The sequence below is a fragment of the Haliaeetus leucocephalus genome, unplaced genomic scaffold (genome assembly GCF_000737465.1).
Source record: "Haliaeetus leucocephalus isolate CR32 unplaced genomic scaffold, Haliaeetus_leucocephalus-4.0 Scaffold795, whole genome shotgun sequence".
Classification (NCBI taxonomy): domain Eukaryota; kingdom Metazoa; phylum Chordata; class Aves; order Accipitriformes; family Accipitridae; genus Haliaeetus; species Haliaeetus leucocephalus.
This window is the reverse complement of record NW_010973231.1, coordinates 4,229,820-4,255,340: the sequence shown is the minus strand read 5'-3', so window position 1 is coordinate 4,255,340 and position 25,521 is coordinate 4,229,820. Positions and strand designations below refer to the sequence as shown.

Here is a 25,521-nt window from a genome sequence, read left to right as displayed (position 1 = left end):
CTGCTTCGTTCCGGGGCGACTAAGAAGGTCTAGACAAATGGCCTGTGCTCGGCATCTGCTCACTGAAACAGAAGTAGCTGAATTCCACCCAAAAGGCTTCTTTAACATTGTGGGAAAAAGAATGCACTTATTTCATGAGTGCCAAGAGGTGTTACAAACAGCAAGCTCTTGGAAGGAAGTGCAAGCTGTTGTTACTAATTCCTGAACAGAAGGAAGGGGCAGAGGATGGTAGAGCAGTTTTGCAGAAAGTTTTGCAAGGTACAAAGCTCTAACAACTTGCTGTTGTACTTCTTAGACAGGATCTCTTCAGTTACATGAGCATGTACATTTGGAGGTGATATCCAAGTAGGTATTTGGGGACTTAGATGAATTGATGAACCATTTTTGGAAAAAAAAGTTTGGTTTTTATTTCTTTAAAAAACAAACAACAAAAGAACCCAAGACAAAAAAAAAACCCTGCATACCTGGGGTGCCAAACATTTCAAGACCTGAAGCAGAACTTGGCTGAAGTTAAAATTATTAGTTACATCACTCTAACTTGTGTGAAACAATGTACATGGCTTTATTCCTTCCTGTCATTAAGTGTTTTCTTCCCACCTCCTCCCATAAGCACATACCTACAGTACAACCTTGCAAAGCCCTACCGTACTGTTGTCATGTTGTAAATGTCTCATAAGTCCCAGTATTAGCTTTAACTGTTAAAGCTCTGGATACATGTCCAGTACTTTAAAATTCATTTGTCTGTCTCCACCCCTCATTAAAACCACTCCACCCCCAAAATACATAAAATTTAAAAAAACCAAAAAACAAACAAACAAAAAAACCCCAAACAACCAAAAAACAAACAAAGAAAAAAACCCCACCAACAACCAAAAAAACCACCAAACCAAAAACAACACCCGAGCACAGACCTTGGAGAGTATTGATGTTTCCCTGCATCTTGAGCATTTTAAAGGAATGCTGGTGTCTTTTCAAAACTGCCATGCATGTAGAAAGTTGTCTCATTTGCTGTCATTTAAAGTCATTATGCCTCTGTCTTATCTGTATAGTGTTTGACTACTGCCCTGGTAGATTTTTTTGCGGCTTGTCACCTTACTGAACTGTTTGCATTAAACTAGTACACTCTACCTCTCTCGTTTTCAGAAGAAATGACCTAGCCTGCAGGCCTCACTCCTGGCACGCAACCAAATTTACAGAAAGTCAACCTGAGACAGCCACGTCCCATGTTTCCTCGTCCAATGCCTGCACTTCCTGGCATTCGCGCTATCATGCAAGGTGAGTCTCTGCTTAAGTTACACGCATTAAGCTCCAACAGCGAGACAATAATAATGTAGGTCATGTCGTTGAGTGTTTTTTAAAGCAAATACAAATACAGAATTTTTGTGTTATACATCTTTAGTATTGACTGTCCTTTCAATGCTTGAAGGGGGAGCGTGGGAAGTTTGACGTATGGATGAATGGATTTCAGAAACAGTATGTGATATGTGCGTGTGATTGAAAGGTAAGAAACTAGCTTTAAAGGCAGTCAAAAGGTTATGTTTCTTGTTCTGCATTTCCTTTCAGTGTCCACTGGTAAAATCCGAAACCTTTATAAGCTAAAAGAAACCATCAAAATTAACATACTTAAAGTGAAATAGTAAAGGGAGAAGAAATTGAAAAATACTGTTTCAGGCTATTAAAAAGCCTTTTCCTAAATGTGGGGTGCAGAATGTTTTAATGTTGGACTTTAAGGTATTACTGGTTTTATTAGTTAAACTGTCTTTCCGTAATCTGATCTTCCCTACAACTGTGCTCTTGCTTGTGTAGAGAGGTAGTAAGACCAATGATTTTCAGTCCTACTTAAAGCACCTTAATATTTGTTAGGTCTCATCCAGCACTGGGGAAGAAAGGCTGGCACCCTTGTGAAACTTTAAACTTTTAGGTAACACCTGTTTGTGTCTGGTTACAGGTTCTTGTTTGTTTCTTGCTCATGGGTGACATTTTCACGAGGTTTGGTTTTCTTTTGTTTTTCTTTTGTTGCTTTTTTCTTAGTTCCCATTGGGCCTTAGTTACACTGAGCATTAAAGAAAATGAGTCTGGTACGCAATCCCAGTTTGGAAAATAGGCTTGTGTTTTCTATATTTGCTGCTGTACATTCTCTCTCATTATTTCTTGTTGTTAATTTATCATGGTAGTTTAAACAGAAGAACATTCATACTTTAAGATTTTATTTTATTTTTCATGTATTTTTTACAATCATTTTTACATCATTTGTTTTCTTTGGAAGCCCTCTACTGTTTTTGAAATAACTTGCTATATGCCCTTGAATAAAGTATGAATGTTAACATTTAGACAGAAAGGTTTTTTAAATGCATTTTGTAATACTGCATTAACAGAAGTTTTAGCACATTATATTTCTCAAATCCTCAATTATAATTGCTGCTGTTTTACACTGATTTAGAGAGTTTGTATTTAAATTTCATGTAGATGGGCTGAATTAGATTTATAGATTTGAAGACAGTAAAAGTCCTTGTATATAGAAGCAAAATTCAGAAATTTCTGAAAACTTTATAGCGTCCTGGTTGCAATGCTAACTCAAGAGTATTTCTGCTTTTGGTCTGCTGAGTCTTCTGACTGAGCTGTAAATCAATATATGCTTCCTGATGGTTGTCCTTGTACCTTGTGAAAGTAAAATACTGCAAGACACATGTCTCAAAGTGTGATTTGATAGGAGCTGGGCGAATCACAATATTTAAAAAAGAAAAAAAATACTAATTTGGTTCAAGGCCAGTTTGGAATGAGCTTTGGGCAGGAAATTGTGCGTGTAAAGGAAAAAGGGGAGGGGAATAGAGCAGTCCTCTCCCCCCCATATATCAGAAATAGCAGCAACTGCTGGTAGACATCAGTATTAGTAAAAAGGGCAAATTCTGCTTTCTTAGATGCTGCCGAAAGAGTTAGTGGCTTTAGCACAGTCTAATACCAGGTTTCCCAGGGCACTGCCATCCTGAACCCCTTGGCTGCCTGTGCTGCCCACTTGAAAAGTGATGTGCTTGGGAGATTTGTCGGTCCTGGTGTCTGTTGCCCAAGACAGTTTCAGTGGCAGAGCTGACTTCAGACTGTGGCGGCTGGAGGCCCGGCATTCCTAGAGTGCCAGCCCAGGGATTTGGGTATTTTGAGGATCCTAGTTGCAGAGGGGGGTTCTTTGGGCTTGCTCATCTGCAGAAAGAGAAGGTGAGCAGCTTCAGAGGTTCCCCGCTTTCAAAGTACAATCCACAAAATCAAGAAGCACCCTGCACTCTAAGTCAAGCACCAAACTGAACAAGAGACACAGTAATCAGTACCTGAAAGCAGCAGTATGCGAGGAGATAATACAAATAGCCTGAGGAAGGGATGTTCCTAGCCCAAGGATCCCATCCTTGAGCTATTTCTGGAATTTCTTGTCCTTTCCTGAGATAAGCATTTGAGATTTGGTACTGACAGCCTAAAATCTCTTCTGAATGTGCCTGCCTGCATTCCCTCTGTGAGTGTGAAAACTAAACCACTTGTAAAACGTGGAGAATTCTATCAGGGGGAGAGATGCTTTTGCTCTCTTCCAAGTAGGATATCCCCGGGTGGGGGGGGGGGGGGGCGCTGGGGCGCAGCTGGACAAAACAACCTTCTGAAAATTGTCCTTACTACCTAGGTAGATGCTAGATTAAGCTATGGGTAATTTGATTTGGTTTGGTTGGGGGGGAGGGTGTTGACTTGTTTTGGTGGAGGTTTTTTGCCAGCCTACTGGATTTGGACCTTTGAGAAGGTGCATGAAGCTAGAGGAAGACAGACAGACCAGAAGGGACTGTACCAGTGTAGATGGGAGAGAGGGTAGTTCTGGAGCCCAGGTCTCCACATCCACCACTATTCGTGTATTTTTTATCATGCGACTTTCATTCAAAAACTGTAAGCTATCTTGGGAGCACTGGGCCAGGTCTAGGTGCCTCTCACACAAGGCTAGAGGGTTAGACCTTGTAAGCTTTTGGTGCTTTCATTTCCCTCTGTGAGTCTTCTGCTGTCCTTTTCACAGAATTCATACCGTAACAACATGGATGCAGACTTTTTTCCTAGCCCACCCTAGACTAAGGCTGAGTGCACTTTTCTGGGAGGGGTGGATATGAACTATCTTAAGTTGCTGAAAGTTTAGACCCTGCATTTTCTTCCAGTAGGATATACTATAATAGAGGATCTTATAATTTTTGTTTGTTTTGTTTTTTGAGCCCCTGGGTGTGCAGTTGAAACCAACAACCTCTTCTACTTTGTTCTAGCCTTACAGGTGTGGGTGTGAGGCAAGTATGCTTTGAGAAGGCTGCTTAAACTGAGTTTTTGGGGCAGTTAGGGTCAGGTACATCTGGTCTGTAATCCCATGCGGTCTGAATGTGGTCTGATTTGCTGAGATGATGTCATTTCTGGGAGGGCCCAGAAGCAGAAACTCATGCCCCAGGGTTGGTGGGATGCTTCTTGGCCAAAGTGGCCAAGGATGGTGTTTGTAGATTATTCCTGGACTTCACCTGCCAGACTTCAACCAGCAGTGTAGGTGTTTTTATGAATCCACTCTAAAAAAAGCCATTGAGAGAAGGATATCCTGGGATGCCAGGCTCGGGGAGAGAAATGGCTCTTGAACTCTCTTCCATGTCAGGGTTCATGGGAGAATTGCCCTGCAGTTAAGAACCACAGGAGGCCATGCTTTGCAGTAACACACCACCAGAAACTTTCCTATCCTTTCTTTGAAGCTTTTGCTGCATCTGCCGAGTTTCCCGTAGGCGTTTTCTGGCAGGCCTTTGACCTCTCATGCTGATGATCTCTGCTTCGCATTTGATACCAGCAGATCTACATGAGAATTGTAAATTGAGGGTTTCCTGCACAAGTGTCATCTTTATTTTAATCGATGCCCAGTATCTCCTTAGTGCTGAAGAGGGGGGAAAAATATCAGCAATTCATAGCAATATCTGGCTTACATTCTTCATTAACAAAGGAGATCCTAATAATGACCAAGACATTTTTTACATGAACCAGAGTATCTGCCTAAGATGACAATTAAGACCTTTTTAAGTATTCAGTAAGATGTTTTAAAATGCTGAAAATAAAAGAATGAAAGAACAAAAAACCCACAAGATGAGGGCAATGCCAGTGTATCTTGTTAATAAAATGCTTTTAGAAAATAAGCACCAAGTATACCTTCTCTTACTTCACATAAAGTGCTTTTGACCATGTTGTATAGAAAGTTACAAAGGCTATAGTAATAGAGGGGAAAAAAAGCAATTCTCATGTTAATAGTGAATTCCAAAGAGCTGTTGTTGACCTTTGCAATATTTTTGACAGAAAAAAAGACCTGTATCGCCCTCTGTATTTTTTATGTGGACTAATGTAATTTCATTGCTAGCTTTCACAGGTTGCTTTACTGCAGAAGATTTGATAGATGCTTCATATAATTATAGCTACAGGGAAGTGGAATAATTCTGGGATTTCTACCCAAGGGGCTTTGCATGCAAGGGCAAGAATTTGAATTTGGTATATAAAAGCAGGAGGGGCTGCCAGTAAAGTTCAAACAGGGAGATGTGATGAGAATAATTGGAAAGACTATCTTCTCAGCATGAGTGTGTTGGATTGACAGGGGCTGGGTGCTGTGAAAGATAGAAAAGAAAGAAAACAGAACAAAACTGATTGGGTAGAAAAACAACAGAAGCAGCAAGATTTTGAAATAGTGTTCTAGGCAAATGATCCAGAGAAAGTACAGTGTCAAAGATGACATTTCTATAGAGGAAAGAGTGGCAGAGAGGACTGGTGGCGGTAAGGATTCTTGAAGGAAAGTCAGAAGCTTAGTTCTGGCCATGCAGAGCGTACGTTACTCGGGCATCTCCTGACATTTTCCTGTCAGTGTTGTGGATCTGGGTGGAATTGAATGACGTTGTAATGTTGTCAACCTGAGAGTGGTTTGAAACCACACTGATAAGGTGCATGTGGAGCCTCAGAATTAAAATGGTGGCATTTGAGGCAAATGTTTTTAGTGAATCTCTGTTTAGAAATGAAAATATTAAATGGATGGAAAGATTTGGATAAGCAGGACAAGGGAATAACTTTATTGGCTGAAGAAGTTTAGGGTGAGATTACAAAAGATGAACAGGGAAGTACATGACTTAAATAGCTGGAAGAATCGGGGTGCCTGGAAAATAAGGTGAAAAATAAGTTGGTGTTTGTCCTGGGAAGGAGGGAGCTAATGGAGCTCAAACTAAATTAGGCTAAAAGTAAAGTCAGCAGAATCAACAAGTTGCAGAGGGAGAGGGGAGCCTTCAAGGACATAAATGTGCATTACTTATTGCTCAACTTAGAAAGGGAAATTGAGTTAGTTATTAAGGTTTCAAGCTTTGAATCAGTGGCAGAGTATAAAGATAAAGCCTTGACTTTGTGTTCAAACTTCCAATTTTATTAGATTGTTTGTCTCATAACTGCAATGCAGATGGATCTTAACCAATGTTAGTAAAATTGGTGGCTATATGACTGGTATATTTACGCTGAGGCTTTTTGTTTATTTCCTACCATAGTTGTTCTTCTCATGACCTGTCAAACTCGTGGGATCAGTCAAGTCTACATCGCACTTCTGACCAATTCAGCTCTTTGGGAAGTATGGACAGCTGGGACCACACTCCACAAGTAGCCCAGTACGGAAGGCTTTCTTCTGCAAGATCTAATAGTAGCATTGATCATCTAGGGAGCCAATGTAAGCGGGATTCAGCCTACGGGTCTTTCTCCACGAGTTCTAGCACCCCTGACCACACTCTATCCAATGCAGACACTTCTTCAACAGAGAACATGCTATACAAAGTAGGCCACTGGGAGACTGCTAAGCACGGAAATAAGTCTGGCCAGTTCTTGAATGACAGCAGTGGAATAGAGGACAAACCTGGGTATTTGCCAGCTCCCATCCAATATGAGAACAACAGAAGTCCTAGAATAGAGGAACACCCCGATGGCAAGCTCACTAGCTCTGGAAGATCCAGTTTTGGACCTGTCTGGTATGTTCCTGATAAGAAGAAGTCTTCATCTCCTCCCCCCCCACCTCCACCTCTTCGTAGTGACAGCTTTGCTGCTACCAAAGGCCATGAGAAAGCCCATGGCCCTGTGTACTCAGAGGGTGCCAGCACGCAGCACTTTACAGCCCTGAACCGGTCTCAGCCCAGGAGTGACTGGAACTTGGAAACTGTGGAGCAGCAGCGACGGCCCTCCAGAGCATGTGACAGGAGGGTCAGCAGCTCAAATTATAAATCTGATCTCAGTTCAGAACACACTTTTTCTTCAACTGGTGAAAGGTACAATAGTAATGCAGGAACTGTGAACAAACTGCAGTCATCCTTGTCCAGCACGGATGTTCGGTTTGCACAGCCTACTTACAGTTACCACCACCAGCACCAGTACAGTGATGAAAGCACTTTTTTTCACAATGCAAGAATCTTAGCTGCACCTAAAGATCAGCAACATTACCTGGCCTATAGTGGCATTCAGGAGTTACCTACGGATCATTTTCATGGCTACAGTCCAAACCAAGCCAGTCTGCTCAACACTTCCTCTGCTTCAAACAGTGCTGCTGAACAGAAGCTGGACAACACTGGACAGAGTCGCTATTATTGCGTGACAGCAAAACAGCCTTCTCAGGGAAGCTCAAAGCCACTACAACTCAAGGATGACAGCTGGAAATCGGCAGTGGGGACTGATGCATTGCTTGGACCTCATGAAAATCCTGCAGTTGTCACAATGGTCCAAAAAACAAAATACTATCTACCTCAACAACCTGTTGAATCCTCACTGAAAGGGTGTGAGAACAGTAGTCATTACCCAGTGGACAGAGAGGGGGATGCTAGGTGTGCTGTAGTAGAAGAAGCTAAAAAACCCAATCGTACTGAAAAGTCTGGACAAAAGAAAAACTTTGAGAGCAGCTCTGAGGAAAGTGAAACTAGGTACGGTCAACAGGAGTATGTAAAGGGCTGTGTCCTTACCACTGAAAACAGATCTGCTCAGAAAGATTTTAAGTGGGGGAAAGATGAGAGTAGCAAGATTTCTCCTCAGAAGACTCCAATGTTGCACTCTTTAGCTCAGGAAGGGAAAAAACAGTCTGACAACAGCCCAGAAGCAGTAACAGAGCAACAGGCCCCATTTGACACTCATTTGTCTAAACAGGCACGAAGGAGCGATCGTTTTGCAACAACCCTGAGAAATGAGATCCAAATGAGAAGAGCGAATCTGCAGAAAAGTAGAAGCACTGCTACGTTAGTAGGGTCATCTGAAACAGAGGATTGCAATGAGACCTGGAAGCCAGATTCAGCAGAAAATGTCACTGCCTCCCCAGATGCTAACTTTACCAGCACCTACAAAGATCACCTCAAGGAAGCACAGGCCAGGGTTCTGAGGGCGACGTCCTTCAAACGGCGGGACTTGGAGCCCAGTCCCGCTGAATATCTCCCCAGGTCACCTGAGCGGAAAACTGGTAGTTACAACTCTTCATTATTGGCTTTGGTTTCTGAAGATGTGTCTGGATTCCTCGAGGCTACACAAGCTAAACCGAACCCTCCAGGGAGTGGCACTCATCACGTTTCTCGGATTGGAGCCAGGAAGAGGTTCACAACAGAGCAAAAACTGAAGTCTTACTCTGAACCAGAGAAGATGAATGAGGTGGGGATGTCAGAGGATGAGTGCCGTGCTCATTGCCGTCCAAATACATCTGAAGAAGCCCTGGGCTCGTTTGCAGACAGGTGGAAATTTTTTGAAGAAACAAGTAAGCCTGCATATAGGAAATCAGCACAGAAACCAGCTCCCCACAGTCTAGCTGAGGGGCAGCCTGAAAGGCCAGATAGGAAAGCTCACGGTGGACAAGAAGGAGAGGAGTCATGGTATGAGAGAAGAGGTCGGGCAGCCTCTGTTGGACTTGAAACTGCACATGCTTCGAAAGATAATGTCCACCATCGTAGCAGCAATAAGGCTGCTGATATGATTGTGAAATCTGAACAGCCGCAGCGCCTGGGAACCTTTGCAGAGTATCAGGCATCATGGAAGGAGCAGCGGAAGCCGATAGAGCCAAGGAGCTCAGGAAGGTACCATTCAGCCGATAATATTCTTGATGCAGGCCACGAACAACATGAGAAACCCCAGTACACCCATGAGAGGTCTAGATCATCCCCTTCTACTGATTTCTACAAACAGGTACAAGTGTCTTTCGCATTATCCTTTAAATTGCCTGAGGTGGGGGGGCAGGAGAGCAGTGGAAGGGGAAAGAGAGCATTTTTGTGAACATTTCCAGTTTAGAAGCACAATGTAGCATTGTGTTTGCCTTTTGTCAGTAAAGGAATAATCGTTACAGGTAGCTCTCATAAGTAAAATTAAGAAGATCAAAATTTGTATTGCACAAGAATTGAATGTAGCAAAGAGCAACTGGATCAAGTAATTTCTTGTGTGTTGTAGCCAGATGGAAGAAAACTTGATTTGATGATATCCTCTTTTTTACAGTAGAGGTGTAGCAGGATCAAAGCAATCCTCACCCAGAGTTATTTCTTCATTGGTGTGGCCGCCTTACCCATTTTAAGGCTTTCAGTTCTCTGAAACTATGAAGAAAAATGTTCCAAGGGGAAATAATATCTACTTTTGTGCAATTTTGTTAATGGTCTAATCATTTTCCATAGACGTCCTCTTTTCTTCTAAACTTGCTTGATGCAAAAGCTACATAGGAAAAAACTTCTGCCTAATACAGTTTAGAGATTAAAAATATGCCTGTTAATATTAAAGCTACACTACAGCAACAAGTGAAACTGCTTAGTGTTTCATTTTATGTCAGTTTGCTTGATTTAAGATGCATAAATTCATTCCTTAGAGAGATGCCAAATGTCTGTTCAACTTTCAAGCAAATACTAAGTTAATTGTTAACTGAGTGGGGCCAGGGAATGTTTGGCAGGTGTCAGGAGAAGTAAACAGAGAAACAAAGTCTCTTAAGTTCTCTGTTTAAAAGATGTTGTTCAAGCTGCTACAAGATTGCTTGATATGTATATGGAGTTGTAGTGTATTCAACTTGTGTTGAACTTCACCTTACGCAAGAAAAGAATTGAGGCAATGCAGTTGTATCTTATTTTTTCCTTTTTTTTTCCTCCCCTCTTGGTAAAAACATTGCATACATACATACATACACATCCACACGGCACCACTGTGTGTGTGTATATACAGGGAGTAGAATGAGAATAGCTCAAAAAGAAACAAAGTATGTTGCTCTCTAAAAGTTGTGGACTCTTTTTCTTTAAGCTTTTTGTGGCTTTAAGTTTTGGAAAAGTTATTTTTGAATGCTATGTGCAGACTTAACTATGTGGATAATTTACTAGGGTAGAGATTCCAAGCACTGGAAATACTCACCTGGAAGTTATTTTTAAAATTAAATTAAATAAATTATTAAATAATTGCCTACCCAGCAGAAAAATCATCATATAATCTATTCCATGTATGCATTTCTGGTTTATTAGTCAGTGCCTTTGAGTTCAGTATAGGACTCCTGGGGCAAAACGCAGACACCTGTTTAGGCACCTGGAAAATATGGTGATAAGTGCATTGAAGATGCTTACAACAGACTGAAGTAAATAAAGATGTTGTTTCGCATATATGATTCAGATGATTCCAGTGCTAATGCGCAATTAAATTTCCTGTAGGTTCAGTGTTTGTAATGCAAAGCTATGCTTTGGGTGTGGTTGTTTGAAGATAGTGAGATAATAAAATTCTGGAACAGTGATGTTGTATGTTTTACTGAGGAACTAAAGTACATGCTTAGGGATTGAAAAGCTGGTGTGTACTTGCCTCTTCTAAACCATGAGCAACTCTTCTGTAAATTCGTTGCTGCATTATTTTTTTTTATCTTTGCCAAATAGAAGAAGTGAAGGTTTATATAAATGTTAAGCTCTTCTGTAGATCAGCAAAGTAGAGCAGTAACTCGAGCACAGCCAGGTCGGTAGTGCTGCGCACGAGTTCACATAGCATACTGTACTACTTAAAACCAAACAGGCTTAAGACATGCTATGCTGTTGACTTCATGTATATTCAAACAGAGCAAACCCACAAATAAGAGGTTCCATAATCATAGATTTTTTGGGAGTCTGAAACATGATGACTTTGGTGTCTTACTTGTGCTATAAACCATTTTTAGGAAGTCTCAGTTGAAGTAAGGAAGCAAGCAGAGGATTTAAGGGAAGATGGGGAGCGTATTTTCTCTAAAGTTAACAATCTGGATGAAAGGAACTGCACTGTAAGGTAAGTATTTCTTAATTTCTGGCTTTAAGAGATTTCTTACAACAACTTTGATGTGATCTTTTCCTGACCCAAACTGGAAGTTTTGCTATGATGATTTCAGAGTTTTTGTAATGCCTTTTTCCCTTGTTTCCCTCCTTCTCCCCACACACTTCAATGTGCATGATAGAATTAATGTTGGGACTGAAATTTATGGGGACTCTAGGGTGAGCTTGAAGAAATTGTCAAGTGTTGAGTGTATTACAGTTTGTTTGGAGCCAGATGATTCTTATTTGTGTGCATGAAACGATTCAGATATTTTTCATATTTATCAGTTACAGGTTTTTGGTGGGGGGAAGGGAGAGGGCGGGGAGGGAATGCTTGAGGTTTCTCAAAAGAGTTTTCCAGTATTATCTGTGGCAAAGACTGCATGCTGCTGGAACATAGTAGTGCTGTAAATTGGACTTTTCTCTACTTGTGCCTTTACAGAATGCTGTACCTGAACAGAAGCCACCAAAAGTTGTTTTTCCATTTGATCAGTTCCCCTCTTCTCTGTTAATTCATGTTTTAATTAAACTGTACAATATTTTCAGACCCTTTTCAAATGTATGACTGTATGAGCAATGCAGTTAAAAACCTTCAACGTCTAGAGGGGTGCCCCCCTCCTGGCCCACAGTTTGCTGGAGCCGTTGTAATGTAAGCAGTAATTTCAGCGATCGCTGATACTGCGGCTGCTTAAGTGGCGTGTGGCAGCTGAACTGAGATGGTGCACACATTGCTGTCGCCAGGTTTGGTAGCTCTGGTTTTTGTAACAGGAGAAACACATGTATATGAAAAATAACTTCCATGGGCTTTCCTCAGTTCTGTAAGTGGTATTAATCTCTCAAGGGGAGAGAAAATTACGAACTGTCACAAACGCATGCTCTAGTTGTGGCCATAAAAGCTTGTAAAAAATTAGTATTCATTCATGTGTTTATGCAGTTGTATTTTGCATTGCTTATGGCCCAGCTGAAGACACCATCTGCTATTTTTCTAATTCTTTGTAGCCCTTTGTACTTACCATAGTGATTTCAAAATGAATAGCCCATGAGGGTGTGAGTGTGTGCGCAGGCGCGTGGAGGGGTGATTGGGCTGGAGGGGAGGGAGAGGGGGAGGCGGCAGCACAATCAGCCAGGAGCAGACGAGCTTCTGTAAGCAGACAGCATCTCTGGACAAGTAAAATTATTTCCATCCACCAGTGCTGAACCCTAGTCACAAAAGCATGTGAATAATACTCCTACGCCAGCATTTTAGCAGTGTTTGTGCAGCACAATTCTTGCTTTATAATCATGGAATCCATGAAAATCATGTGACTGGGCACCAGCTGCAATAACCTTTTTTTTTTTTTTTTTTTTTTTTTAAAGCCAAAGCCTATTTTGACATACTATTTCAGATGTAGTATTTGGCCATTTTACCACATTACAGGAGGTTTTGTAAAATGGTCTCTTTCGCAGTCTTTCCCTCAGCACTTGTGTTGTGCAGGGGGCTTATATGTCTTCCATATTCAAAAAACTAACTAAATAAAATCTGTCATTTGGGAATTTAATTTCTGTGCTGTGAACTACCACTCCATGATGATGAATGGCTGTCCTATGAGAAAGGATATGTATTTCCATGTGCTCATTTTTTTAACAAGGCATTCTTGTGCTCAAAAGCGACTGGACTCATCATGACATGAATTGGTTTTATGATTTTTGAGCTGCCCTAAAGGCATTTAGTTTCCTACTTTTAAAAGCTAGCAATCTGCAAATGGCTAGCAAATCTACCTAATGCATGGTGTATTCTAGAACATGAATATTAACCAAACCTAAGGTCTTCCTTGTGGTCATATTTAATACTTTCTTTGAAAATTTGGGTTTGGATTATATTGCCGATAGCCCTTATTTTTCTGCTACTGAGGCCTGTGTGCTACAGTTGCCTTCATGCTACCAAAGCCAGCGTGACCGTGCTGGACATAGGAGCGGCTCTTCAGCATTTGCGTGGGTTAGATGTGCAGGGACCCAAGCTGAGAGCCAGCTGTGGAGTCCACAGGTGCCTTCTCTGGGTTAGAGACTGCCCAATGCTACAAGGTGCCTCTGGCCTCCCTCCCCTCCAGTTGTTTTGCAAAAACAAAAAAAAAGAAAAACTTGCATTTTAAATAAACTTTGAATGTTTACCATTACAGCTTCCCTGATAATTTTCAGGAGAAATGTGAGGTTTTTTTAATGCACTGAATCTAGAATGAGAAAAGGTTGGAGTATTGTAACAAAAAAAACAACAAAAAGAAGAGTACGATAAGCAATTTTTTAACTCCTGGGCTTTTTACTTCTGGTTCATTTTGCTACGGTATTTTTTTGGTGCTGTTCTTTTTTTAGCACCCAGTTGCAAAACCTAAATTAACATTACTTCGAAAAATTGGGATTTTTTTAAGTTGATGAAGATAATTTGCGAACTCCTTTCATCTTTGGGCTGTATTTTACCCCTCTGAGATTACTGAGTGCTTTCAGTGAATTCAGGTTGTTTCATCTCCCTCTTCAGAAAAGCTACAACGTGTTCTTCCGAATTGCAGTATTTAATATCTTGGAATATTATTTTTATAGGAAGAGAAAGTAGTGGTCCATAGTAGCCATTATCATCTCTCATGCAAGAACCAAACCATTCTTGTTATGAACTTACAGGCATGCAAACAGTCATCTGACATGAGCTGAATATTTTTATACTGAGGCTCGATGTGATTCTAAGTATGTTCTTAACTTTAGGACTGCTTAAAAGTGTTACACAAGTCTGCTGATCTGTAAAACAAAAATTGATGCTTTTTTATGTTTAATGATGCTACTCTTTCTATTTCAAATTAGTTACAAAAGCTTAGCTTTTTACAGATTTAAAGTCTATCCTTCTTGAAACGTGTCTCTCTCTCTGTATTTGTCAAATGACATATGCTGGTTATATAATTAACTTCCCTATAGAAGTCTCCACAATTTCTAAACAGACATAGCCCTTCAGAAGGTTGAAGGTGGAAATTGGTGCTCTCCCCTGTAGTCTGTGGCTTCCTGCAGGATGACACAGCACACATAAAAGTCAATCTGCATCAAAAGAGTAGTGCATTATGATCTAATTCTTAAGATTGCCATCTACTAGAGATGTTCACAGCCATTGCTTTTATTTACTTTCTAAGAACATTTGACTTGTATCTCTATTAATTTGTTTCTGCAATGTCTATGAAAATTACATAATTTCAAAAACTGAAAAAGGATTTATGAGATCACAGGTCACAGAAAATCTTTCAACATTTAGTAGGTGTCAAGTACAAGAGCATGTACATGTCAAGTATAGGACCACAGCATGACTCAACTCTAATTAAACACTGAAAGATGTTTCTTTTCATTTTTTCATGCCTTAGCAGTTGCTCCTATCTGAGCTCTTGAAGACAGAGGAACAGCCTTTACTGTACAAAACCTAAGTAAAAATCACTTCTTGATGCCTAAGTTGACCTAAATGCCCAAGTTTAATGTTATAAAAAATCTTTGACAAGCCAGAAACAGGAGCCTATAGAGAGGTTCCCGAATTCATTATTAGGCAGTTCATAAGGAAACTGATTTTTCAAGAGCTGGTAAATACCTAGCCTCCACACTTACCAGGTGATGGAACAGCAAATTATTTTGCAAGGAGGAAGGAGACCCTTCAGCAACACAGGAATGTGAATAATCTTACATCTTCTGAATCAAGTCAGATGGAAAAGAATTTACAAATGGGTGATACTCCATTTATATATGTGTTTTTATATATCAAGCATATATGGATGTTTGTGTGTGTGTATATACACACATGTAAAACATACATGCGTGTTTTGACAGTTATTTCTCTGAGCTTGTTCTCAGCTTATTATAGGGGTTGGAGGTACATATCTATAAAGGCTAACTAGCAGAGGAGAAGAAAAACCAATCCACATTACACATTTGGACAAATTAGTTTCTCATGTAATCTCATGTTTACAATGATAAATGGTGTAAATTAGGCATTGCAAAATAAATTAGACATTGGAAATACTCATAGAAACTACCCCATTTTTTATAACTCCAATAATTTTAAGTTCTATATTTGGGTTTTTTTACTGGGCTGTCAAAAAAAGTAGTATAGTAGCAATAGACAGTGGTAGTATCTGCTTAACAGGGAACTTCGGTATTGAAATGCAAGACTGGAAGGGTTTGGGTTTTTTATATGTAGCAAAAGGGCTGTTTGCTCAAATACTTAAGCAGAACTCTGCTTGCAGGCATTGCATGACATACTGATTTTAAAATTAGATTCTTTATTTATGGTATATACATTGTTAAGAGTCAAATTAAGAAGTTTTTCCTGAATGGATATTGCAGCATGAGCGTGTCTCAATCATTGTAGGACTTATCAAGATATCACCAGAGCTATATAAGCAAAATATTTTCACCCTCTTCCCTTTTCCTCTTGAGGAAGAAATAGTATGATCTTGTGCAACTGCTTCCTTACGAATCAGTGAAAAATTACTTTGGCAAACATTTCATGCATGTATTAACAAGCTTTATGGTGTGGAAGAGGTGTAAGTTCTCTGTTTTACACTTCACCTACAACTGTTGTAATTTTTCACATAAATTCTTCTAAAGGAAAGAAATACTTCCTATCAGTGTGCTAAGTGTAGAATGACCTAACAAGTAGTATTTTGTAGAAAATGAACTAAATATGCATGATTACTTTTTTATCTAATGTGCGGTGTGCTAACAATTTCTGCATTCATTTTCTTCAAGAGTTTATAAAGTGAAGTGTTCTCTTTTTAAAATCAATTTAAGTATAATAAGGACTATTGTAAAGGTTTGAGTGCCCTTTTTTAAGGGAGATTAACTATTCGGTTAAAGGGAGAAGAAAACATGCTTTTCATGTAGTCAGAACATACCAGTTTGTTCGAAGTAATGCTTCAGATATCTGAATTCCTAACGCTAATGAATTTGCATGTGAAAATGCCTTCTTGCATGAAGTTAGAAATAAAAAAAATTCTAAAAATTGCAGTTTTCCCTTTCCAGCAAGTTGTGTGCAGCTACTTGGCATCTGGAGAAAGTGCAGAAGAGCCAATGTGCATCCTCACAGGGTCTTAGCTGTTAACAAAGACTTACGTACATAAGCTGCTGAAGCCCTTTCTATTTACATTAGCGTTTCTTTATCATGAGATATGGATTATTAATGCATCTGTCAGACCACTTTTTTTGCCAGTGATGTCATTGTATGTATCATATGGACTAGTGGGTGATGCAGTACAGTCTTGGGCTGTTTCAAAGTTTGTATTTTGTCTGAAACTGGGAAAACACTTCTGTGGCTCTTCCCATGCATACAGAGGCAACAAAGGAGGGAGAGTCTGGCAGCATCTATTCATGTATTAGGAGTCTTCTGCCAACTTTCACCTTCCTTAGATTTCTGTAAATACTTGTAATTAGTACAAGTTTCATTGCCGTGAACCACTATGTCTTTCCAGTGTACTAGTGTATGCAACCGACTAATAACAGCTAAATAAATATCACACTCTGAGACAGACCTTGAATCACTGACACATGAAGGAAGCTGATGGAAGTTGATGCTTAAAAACACAGGCCAAAGGTCTACCTAAGCAGGTTTCCTTTCGCTGATGGAACAGTAGCAGATGCTCAGAGAAAATAAAAACAAGGCAAACATGGAGCCATGCTGCTGGATATCCTTGCCCAGCCTCTGCTGATTTGCAGCTAAGAGGTGCAATCCCAAGTATTGGTGGTTAACTGCCCTGGATAAATTTTTCTTTCAGAAAAGCGTCTAACTGGTTTTGGACCCACATTGACTTTTGACATTCGTAGCATTTTGTGCTGATATGTTGTGAGGAAAATCACCTTTTCTGCAGGGGGTGGGTGGAGTGTCCGCTCTATGAAAGCTGTTGTATGGCTTTGCCCATCCTTATTTTCTTCTTCTGTGTCTTCCCGCGTTCTCATATGTTCCTTTTGGAGCAGTGGGAGAACTGCAACAACATTAGGGTGCACTATGAATTCATAAAGTAACATAATGTTTCCTTTATCTTGACTTTTTTTTTTTCTTTTACTGCTGTGGAGTACAGATGATACGTTCATAGAACGGTCTGTGAAATCCAGCTTTTCCTTCCTGCATAACAGTAATTTCAGTTATACATCATTGTATATGTTGCTGAGGTATAAGAAAAGCTATCCTGTGGGTTATTTTGCATTTATTAAATCTGAATTTCATCTGTTGTTTTATGGCCAATTTGCTCAATGGTAGAAAATCTTTGCCTTGTGTCTTTATTACTCAGAATAATTTCCTTACAGCAGCAACTGTTGCCACCTTCTTTTTCACCCCTTTTGTAAACCATCTAGATCTAACCAGTCCTGTGAATCCTGGGATGATGCAAGTGAGGACTTTGTCCCGTGGCAATCAAATTTTTAACAGCCTCTGGTGAGGATAATTTCTTTTTTTTTTTTTTTTTTTTAAATTTTTTTAGAATCTTCTAAAAATCCAGATAGTCTCTGTCATCCAGATCACTGTTATCCACATGTGTAGTGACTCTTACTAAGAATAGCAGTAAGGCATCCGAGACACAGCTTTTCTGTGCAAGCCCAAATGGTTGTCATTTTAACATGCTAGTTAGTGCAGCTGCTGAATCTTTTCATATAACTTCTACCTGTTTGCTTAGTTTAGATGTTAAGTTTATAGTTCTGAAGTTCTCCAGATTCATAATGAATATTTTTTTAATTCTTGCTCTCTTTCTCTCATTCTCTCTCCAACACCTTCACACCTTCCCACCTTCCCTCCCCAAAACTTGCATGTGTCACTTTGCCCAAGCAGTTGCCCAAGTATGAGAAGAATGGGTAGTTGTGCATCACAGCTACTATTTCAGCAATTTCCTGTGGGAGTTTCAGGTGATTATCATATAGTCCAGGTAACTCACAACTACCCGCTTAATGATGGACAGCATCTGAGAGTAATTCCCACATAGGCTTGTTTTATTCACAGAGATGTGAAGGAGAGTCCATGTCAATTTTCTGCTGTGGCTTTATTTTCCTCTTATTCTTACTATTGTACATTTGGCCCTATAATCTGTCTCAGATACCTGCGTTTTGAAAAAAGCGCCTTTTTTTTTTCTTTTTTTGTCCTAACACCTTTAATAGTTTGTACCTCAGTCTTTTTTCCTCTTTTTCTTTTTTCCTCTTTTTCTTTTTTCCTCTTTTTCTTTTTTCCTCTTTTTCTTTTTTCCTCTTTTTCTTTTTTCCTCTTTTTCTTCCTCCCCCTTCCTTACCTCTTCCCCCCTTCCTCCCACTTTTTCCCCCCTTTTTCTCCCCCTTTTTTTTACCTTACTGTGTTTATACATCTTTTTTGCTAGAATAGTTTTGGATTTTCCTCATTTCGGTAGGACATTATTTCTCTGGTGGATGTCCTTTTAATTACTGTTTAATCCAGCCTTCAGAGGGGACAGAGAGAGGGGAGGAAAAAGGGTGGTCTTCTGGGGGTTTTGGTAGGTGTTACGCATTTTCTCCAAGTTCCATATATAATATCTTCTGTCGCATTTTATCTCTTAACATTATACCATCTGGCTTTTTCCTTTTAAAAATATTCCTCTCATGTATGTAAATGCCCTTTTCAAAATTAAATACCACAGTGTGGATTCTTGATCTTTCAAGAATGATTAATCTAAATACATATGGCCACTGGCACAGGGTAGCTCTTCAAGTGGCAGTGTTTTGAACCAGATTCTTCTCATACCTCAGGATCGAGGCAGGAGTTGCATGATAAATTGTCCCACTTGCAGCCTTTTTCTTCCTCCTGTTGTCCATTTTAAAACTTTCAGGCTGCTTGAGCTGAGAGATGGGTGGTTCTTCAAGAGCATCCTAAATGCATTATTTTGCCATCTAGGACTGGTCGTGGCTAAATGAGAGCGCTAAACCTTGCAGGTTCCTCCCATTGCCTTCCCATTCTGCACTCTCCTAGTGGTGCTCAGCCCAGCAGCTGTCAGGTGCACGTCCTGCAGGTCGATGTGATGCCCCGCTCTGGCTCAGCAGCAGCTGCTGGATGTCATTAAATGGGTGCTGGACCGTCTCCAAAGCCTGCGCTTGGTTTACAGTACGCTACAGTAGCGTCGCTCTGTTTCTCCCCCATCCAATTTGGTCGTTCCCCGCACCCTTGAAAGTGTGGCTTCTCCCTCTGCCTCTGTTAGGTGGATTTTGAATCCCTGTTTCTAAATGTGAGGGTAGCTATCCCACCTGACGTACCCCCTTTTGTCTACTTCCAGCTTCTTATTACTGGGTGAAGTTCCTTTCGCTTAATTGCTGCTGGCACATCTGTTCTCCACTGTGCATGCAGTGACAGCTAGGGCTATGCGAGGCCACCATGGTCTGATAAAAGGAGGGTAGTTTCTTCTTACAGAAAGTTTCCTCAGCTGCCCAAAAAGGTAAGTGTTACCTAGTGTGCGAAACTGGGAGGTCCTAGACATGATTCTGAAGGTACTGAAACTGTGGGTGGGAGAAAGGAACGGCATGCAAAAAAGTTTGTGGAGAGACAAAGAGAGATAAATTTGTAAGCATTAGTCCATTTTTGTGTTCTGGTTTGGTTTTACTGCTTTCCCTGGAAAGAAGATTAGAATGAAAACTGTCTAAAGACTTAAGTTTTTCTTGCATTGCTTGAAATCCAGCTATCTTCTTGTGGCTATTTTAATGATAACAGTTGAGTAGGGAGATCAGAGATAATATTAAGATATAGTCTCCAGCGGTTATACCCATAAAAGCATCATATACTGATGTATTGTGGGTTTTATTTTTCCCTAAGTTACTTGATGAAAAGCATCTTTGGAAATAGGTGACTGATTTGTCTCCACAGTGCAGCAGTTCATATATTTCTAACATATGGAGTGGCTTTATGGTGTTCTGGTACTAAAAGCTAGCCTGTGAAATGTTCACCTTCTGCTATAAGCCCTTAGGCAACATGGATTATGATTTGCTGTCACGCAGGAGACTGTTTATGCCAGTAAATTTGAGTAAGGTTTTGTGCTAAAAAGTAATATGACAGCTAAAACTTCCATTTCTCGGCATGGGCCAACCAGACTTAACCACAGTCTGTTAACCAGTTGTGTTGTATTATGTAAACGGGTGAGTTTTCTTGAAGTCATTCTCTATCTTGAAATCAAATAGACAGCTGTGGGAGACATAAAAATTTTAGGGGAGATAGGAAAATTTTAGGGGAGGATATTAACTGGATATCAGTGCTGTATCATAATATCTAACCGCTGTATGTGATTTTGCGTGCAGTTAAAGTAACATTTTCCTCTTAAAGTGGTCACCTTTAAAATGATCTTTTAATACATATTAAACCCTTATCCACAGTTTCTCTATTAAGTCTTTAATGCGTTCTTGTAGAAAAATTGAAAGGAGCTTGAGCTTTGCTCTGATGAAGGCCACAATGCCTTTGGTTTCTAAAGATGGAGCGTGGGGGTGGTAATTTGCTCGTGCAGCATGAAAGCATTTAGTTCTTTTCCCTGCAGAATCTCCTGCAAGAGAGAGTGCCTGCACACACAACGCATGCAAAAAAATTCAAGCTGGAGGGCTGTTGATGAAGACGGTCCTCTAAAATTAAAAACTTGGTTATTTGAACGTTGTTCAGAAAGGAGTCTAGTAACACACTGATCTTTTAAAATAATTTTAAATATTTAAAACTTGTGGAACTGTTGTTGCTGAAATGCAGATCATGATTTTCACAAATGAAAGGAAAAACCCTTGAAAAAATTAAAGGACTTTTAAAATCTCTTTTTTTTTTTTTTTTTTTAATAACCAAATCCAGGGGGTGGGGGTGGGGGAAGGAAAAAGCTTTGAAGTCTCTGAGATCTTTTCCCTGAGGTCAGAAGTTTCTGATGATGTAACATACAATACAGACCAAGCCTTCACTTATCAAGGTTAAAGTTGACGGAGCTTGTATGAACTTGTCAATCATAGGAAGCAGGCAAAAACAAGCCAGCTGTTGTGAGGCATGGCTTTGAAAATCCTCTGTGTTACAGTAAATGAGACGCAGAGGTTGAGACAGATTCAGTTCTGCAAGGCTTTCAAACTGGCTGGCACGTTTGTAAGGATGCAAAGCTCACATATCCAATGAATATGGGTAAACAGCTGTAAATCCCGGTAAGATTGTCTTGTCTTTAGTGTTAAAGTGTGAGAGAAACAGCTAGAGGTGCACGCCTTAATTTCCTTTTTCTGTCAGTTCTGAACAGAAATTTGCAGTATTAATTCATACAGTATTTCTTTTGTTCTCCAGGTCTTTGAGTACAGGCTGTGTCTTCTGTCCCTATCAGCAGAAGCTACAGTAGAAAATTAGGAACGATGCAATGCTTGGTACAGAATTTTATTTTGCTTAGCGTATTCGACTGCTCTGTTCACTGATGGGTTGGGAGAATAGAGGGAAAACGTGAGTTAATTCCAGCTAAGATGCTTTGTGTGCATGTGCTCGCACACACGCGCTGTTTTTAGCAGCTTTTGTTTTCACAGTTGGCATCATGTACACTGGAATTAGAAGGCAGTGCCTTTCGAAAATACTTGTTTTCTGGACTGAGGGCTGCAGTGCTGCTGTTGTGGCTCAGGGTGCCAGGCTCGGGGTTCCTCTCGGCTAGGGGTGGCGCGAGAGCTTTTCATCTTGTCGTTTTCCTGGCAAGCCTGTTACTGTGAGTGCAGGCTCGCATGAAGACCTTTTCCACAGCAGCAAGAGATATTAGCTGGGAGTGTAAGAGAATTGGATGTGACTATTGGAAGCAAGCGGTGAGTGCGGCTCCGAGTGAAAAGATGGCTATTGAAATGTGTGCATATGCATGCTAATTAATTTAAATAACTGGTTTAGGATTTTTCTTTTCCTTTAGAGATGAGCTACGTGTTCATTTTGGTGCCTGCCTGAGAAACCCAGGTGACCTAGCTATTATTCACAAAGTGTTTAATTTTATAGCTTCTGTTCTATTACTGAATTTTTGTTCAGCTGCAAGCAGCTGTTTTCGGTAGTAATAGCAACAAGAAAATAGCAACAGCATATCAGAAAAAGAAGTCTAGATGAAAAAAAAAATCAAAGGAGTGGCAACTGGAACGTAGGGAGTGCTTTTTTTAGTAAATTGACAAAATGATCAGTTTTGTTTGAGTTTTTAATGTGACTCTGATTTCCTTGTTAGCAGTGTTGGAAAGTATTGTCTTTTGTCTCTGCAATGGTTGCCATTTGTGTAATATGATGGCTCTTGTTATACTGTTGGGATATTCTGATGATTGAATTTAGTGTGTAAGTACAGAATGCATTAACTGCTTGACTTAAGTGAGCAGAAGTCATTTTAATTCCATGCAGGCAATCCCCTGTGTGCTGGGACAGGCATGCAATAGATAAAGCAAGTAAGAATACAGCCATAAAAATTATCTTTTATCATTGATTTTTGATGTGCAGCAGAATGGAGGAGGGGCTTTTATTTTCTGAAGTAAGGAAAGAAAAACATCCCTCCCTCTGCCCTTTCCCACAGGCTTCTTCCCTTCTGCATAAAGGCTCCTATGCTGTTATAAGAAATTTAATTTTAATCGGATTTGATTTTTACTGTAGGCCTATGCGTTGTGCTGCTACCCATGATTGACTGGCCTACATTTCATCCATCAACATATCTTTGCTTATCTGCTGCAGAATTAGAGTGGGTCTGTTGAATTTATTGCTGATTTTCATGGGGAGAGAGGTAACATTTTTAGAAAAAGAATGAATGTGAGGTGAAAACCCATGCAGGTAGGACAGGAGAGAAATTCTGATGGGATCAACGGGCTGGTGAGCAGCATCCGTTATCATATTTTATTTGGTGATAAAGCCAGGTGATAATGCAAGGGTTGTTAAGCTAGAGTGACATTTTGCTTTATCACATCGGGTGCAACAACTAAGCTGTATTTAGTGTGACTGACTAAACAGATAGCTGGCATCCGGGCACAGATAATGTTAACAGGCATTCAGAGACAGTACTGGAAAACCAAGACTCGCATCATGATAAATGGGTTGTAGTGTAACGGTGGTGTGCCAGGAGGTATACTTTGGGAACTATCTTGCTGGTTTTGTACCTTCAGTTGTCTCTGAAGTATATCAGGGCATCTTCTTTTCCTCGCTCTTTCTTTTCCTTCCCTCGCTCTTTCTTTTCCTTCCCTTTCTCTTTCTTTTCCTTCCCTTTCTCTTTCTTTTCCTTCCCTTTTTCAAGAGCATTCTCTCATAATTCAGCATTCATTATTCTTTTCATCTTAACACATGCTTTGATTTTAAGACTCTGCTTCAGTAGTGCTTCTGGGATGCTAGTTGCCATTATCTGCCTCTTCAGACCAAGGCAGTGAACAGCTCTACTTCTACTAGTGACTTATGTGCTGTGCCTCTTCCTGCAGTGATTGTTATGGTACAGTCATTGCGGTGGTTAAATGGTCTGTTTTCTGGAGGGTCTTTTATTCTACACATTTGTCTTTAAAGATTTCTAAGGAGTTTTGTAGTCCAAGTTCTCATTTGACATCTTTGGAATATGGTGGATAGTGCATGCTGTACTGACTCAGTAGTGATAGCAGATATAGTGCTCATCAGAAAAATGGACCACTGGTAATACATTTGCCCTTGTATTGGATGTCCAAATTGTGGTGTTCTGGTTCAATGTCTCTTTGGCATTGCAGTAGTAAAGCAAATTTGAGGTTTTCAAAATCTTTGGAGTCCTGGAGCCTCAGAAAGAAAAAGCACGTGGGACTCAGATGGGGATTCAGATACCTTAGAAGTAAGATGTCTGCATGCGAGTGAAGTGCTGACTCAAATTATAATCCATAGAAATCTTTAGTTTGATTCAGTTGGCTAAACACAGGTGTCTAGTGAGACCTGAGATAGCCCAGCATATCCCACTTGGCTTCCAGCTGCCACCTCTTGGGGGAACTGATGCCTTTGAATCTTTAAAGTTTCTGAAATGGTTGAAGGCACCTGTGTTTTGGATAACTAAATTGATCCCCCAGACAGTGAAACCAATGTGTGATTTGCTTGTAGAGACTACTTTAGGGTGACCTGAATCTATTGGATTGCTTTGACCATATCAATATGGATTAGACCTCAAACTTCTTCCTAAATTACGAACAATCTTAGCTCATGCATCCTGTTGCAACTTTGTAGCATCCTGTTGTGGTCTCAAGCAGACTTATACTGGGTAGAAGAAACTACTCTTTATTTGCAGACTGTTGCAGAAGTGCTTTTGGATCCCACTGTGCCGAGTGCCAGGCAAATACACAATGAAAACATAGTTTCAGCACGTAAAGTTCACAGCTGAAAAAGTAGTGTATCAGCAAGGGCTCTGCCTATAAACAGGGTTTTGGCATAAGCAAAGACAGTGTTTCACAATTGCTTTAAGCCACATATCTGTTTTGAGCCAGGTCAGCTCCTTGATCCAGTTTTGTGTGGGGCTGTACAATTCCTACTGCTAATACAATGGAGAGGCCAAGAAGACAAAATCAGAGAGGACTAAGAAGGAGATTACCTCTTCTGGCAAATACCTGCATTTAGATCAGTTTAAAGGGACTGCAAAACCGTGGCCTTGATTATGAGGGGGTGCTTGTTACTGTAGGGTGAGGACTTCTATGGAGGAGTCTTACTCAGGTGTGAAGACCCGTTTTCCAATGTAGCTTGTAGTGTTTGAGAAGGAATTTAAGCTAAATCAGCCGCAGTCACTCCATTTGCTTTCTTTTGCCAGTAAGTTAGTGCAGGACATGTTGTTGCTTACATAACTATGCTTATGTTTTATGGTGAAACTTGCACAGAGGTCAGGTCTTTAACAAATGTTGCATTTTTCAAATGTTGGCTCATGCATTTTTGCAAAGCTTATCTAGTCTGGGATTTTAAACTTGGAGTGTCTTGTGGCACTGTTTGGCTTGGCCTGAAGCATTCTCAAGAAACTGTAAATCATACAGATAAAAATCAGACACATTGAGCCGATCGAAGTGACTTCCATTTATTGAGATATGACATTGAATCAGATCATTCTACCTCTCTGTCCAGGTTTAGTGAAATCCTGAGTATGGGGCAAATGAAGGAAGTGGTTTGGGGTTGTTTTTTATGGCAACCAAAAATGTTCTCCTTCTGATAGGCATCTATACGTAATGATTCATTTTGGTAATTCCTCATTGACTCCACTGGCAGGCTCCTATTAACGTGTGTGTATGTATATATAGCTCTCCATGGTTTAACTTGCATGTAATA

The 25,521-nt window shown here is 40.2% G+C and overlaps 1 protein-coding gene across 1 annotated transcript in view; it reads left to right on the top strand.

Annotated features, from left to right (window-relative positions):
* SHROOM2 (shroom family member 2) overlaps positions 1–25,521 on the top strand; it is a 137,661-nt gene that overhangs the window by 89,828 nt on the left and 22,312 nt on the right. Inside the window, exons 3-5 of the mRNA XM_010581599.1 lie at positions 1,144–1,275; positions 6,552–9,201; positions 11,177–11,280. Of these exons, the coding sequence (XP_010579901.1) occupies positions 1,144–1,275; positions 6,552–9,201; positions 11,177–11,280 (2,886 nt within the window). The remainder of the gene's footprint in view (positions 1–1,143; positions 1,276–6,551; positions 9,202–11,176; positions 11,281–25,521) is intronic.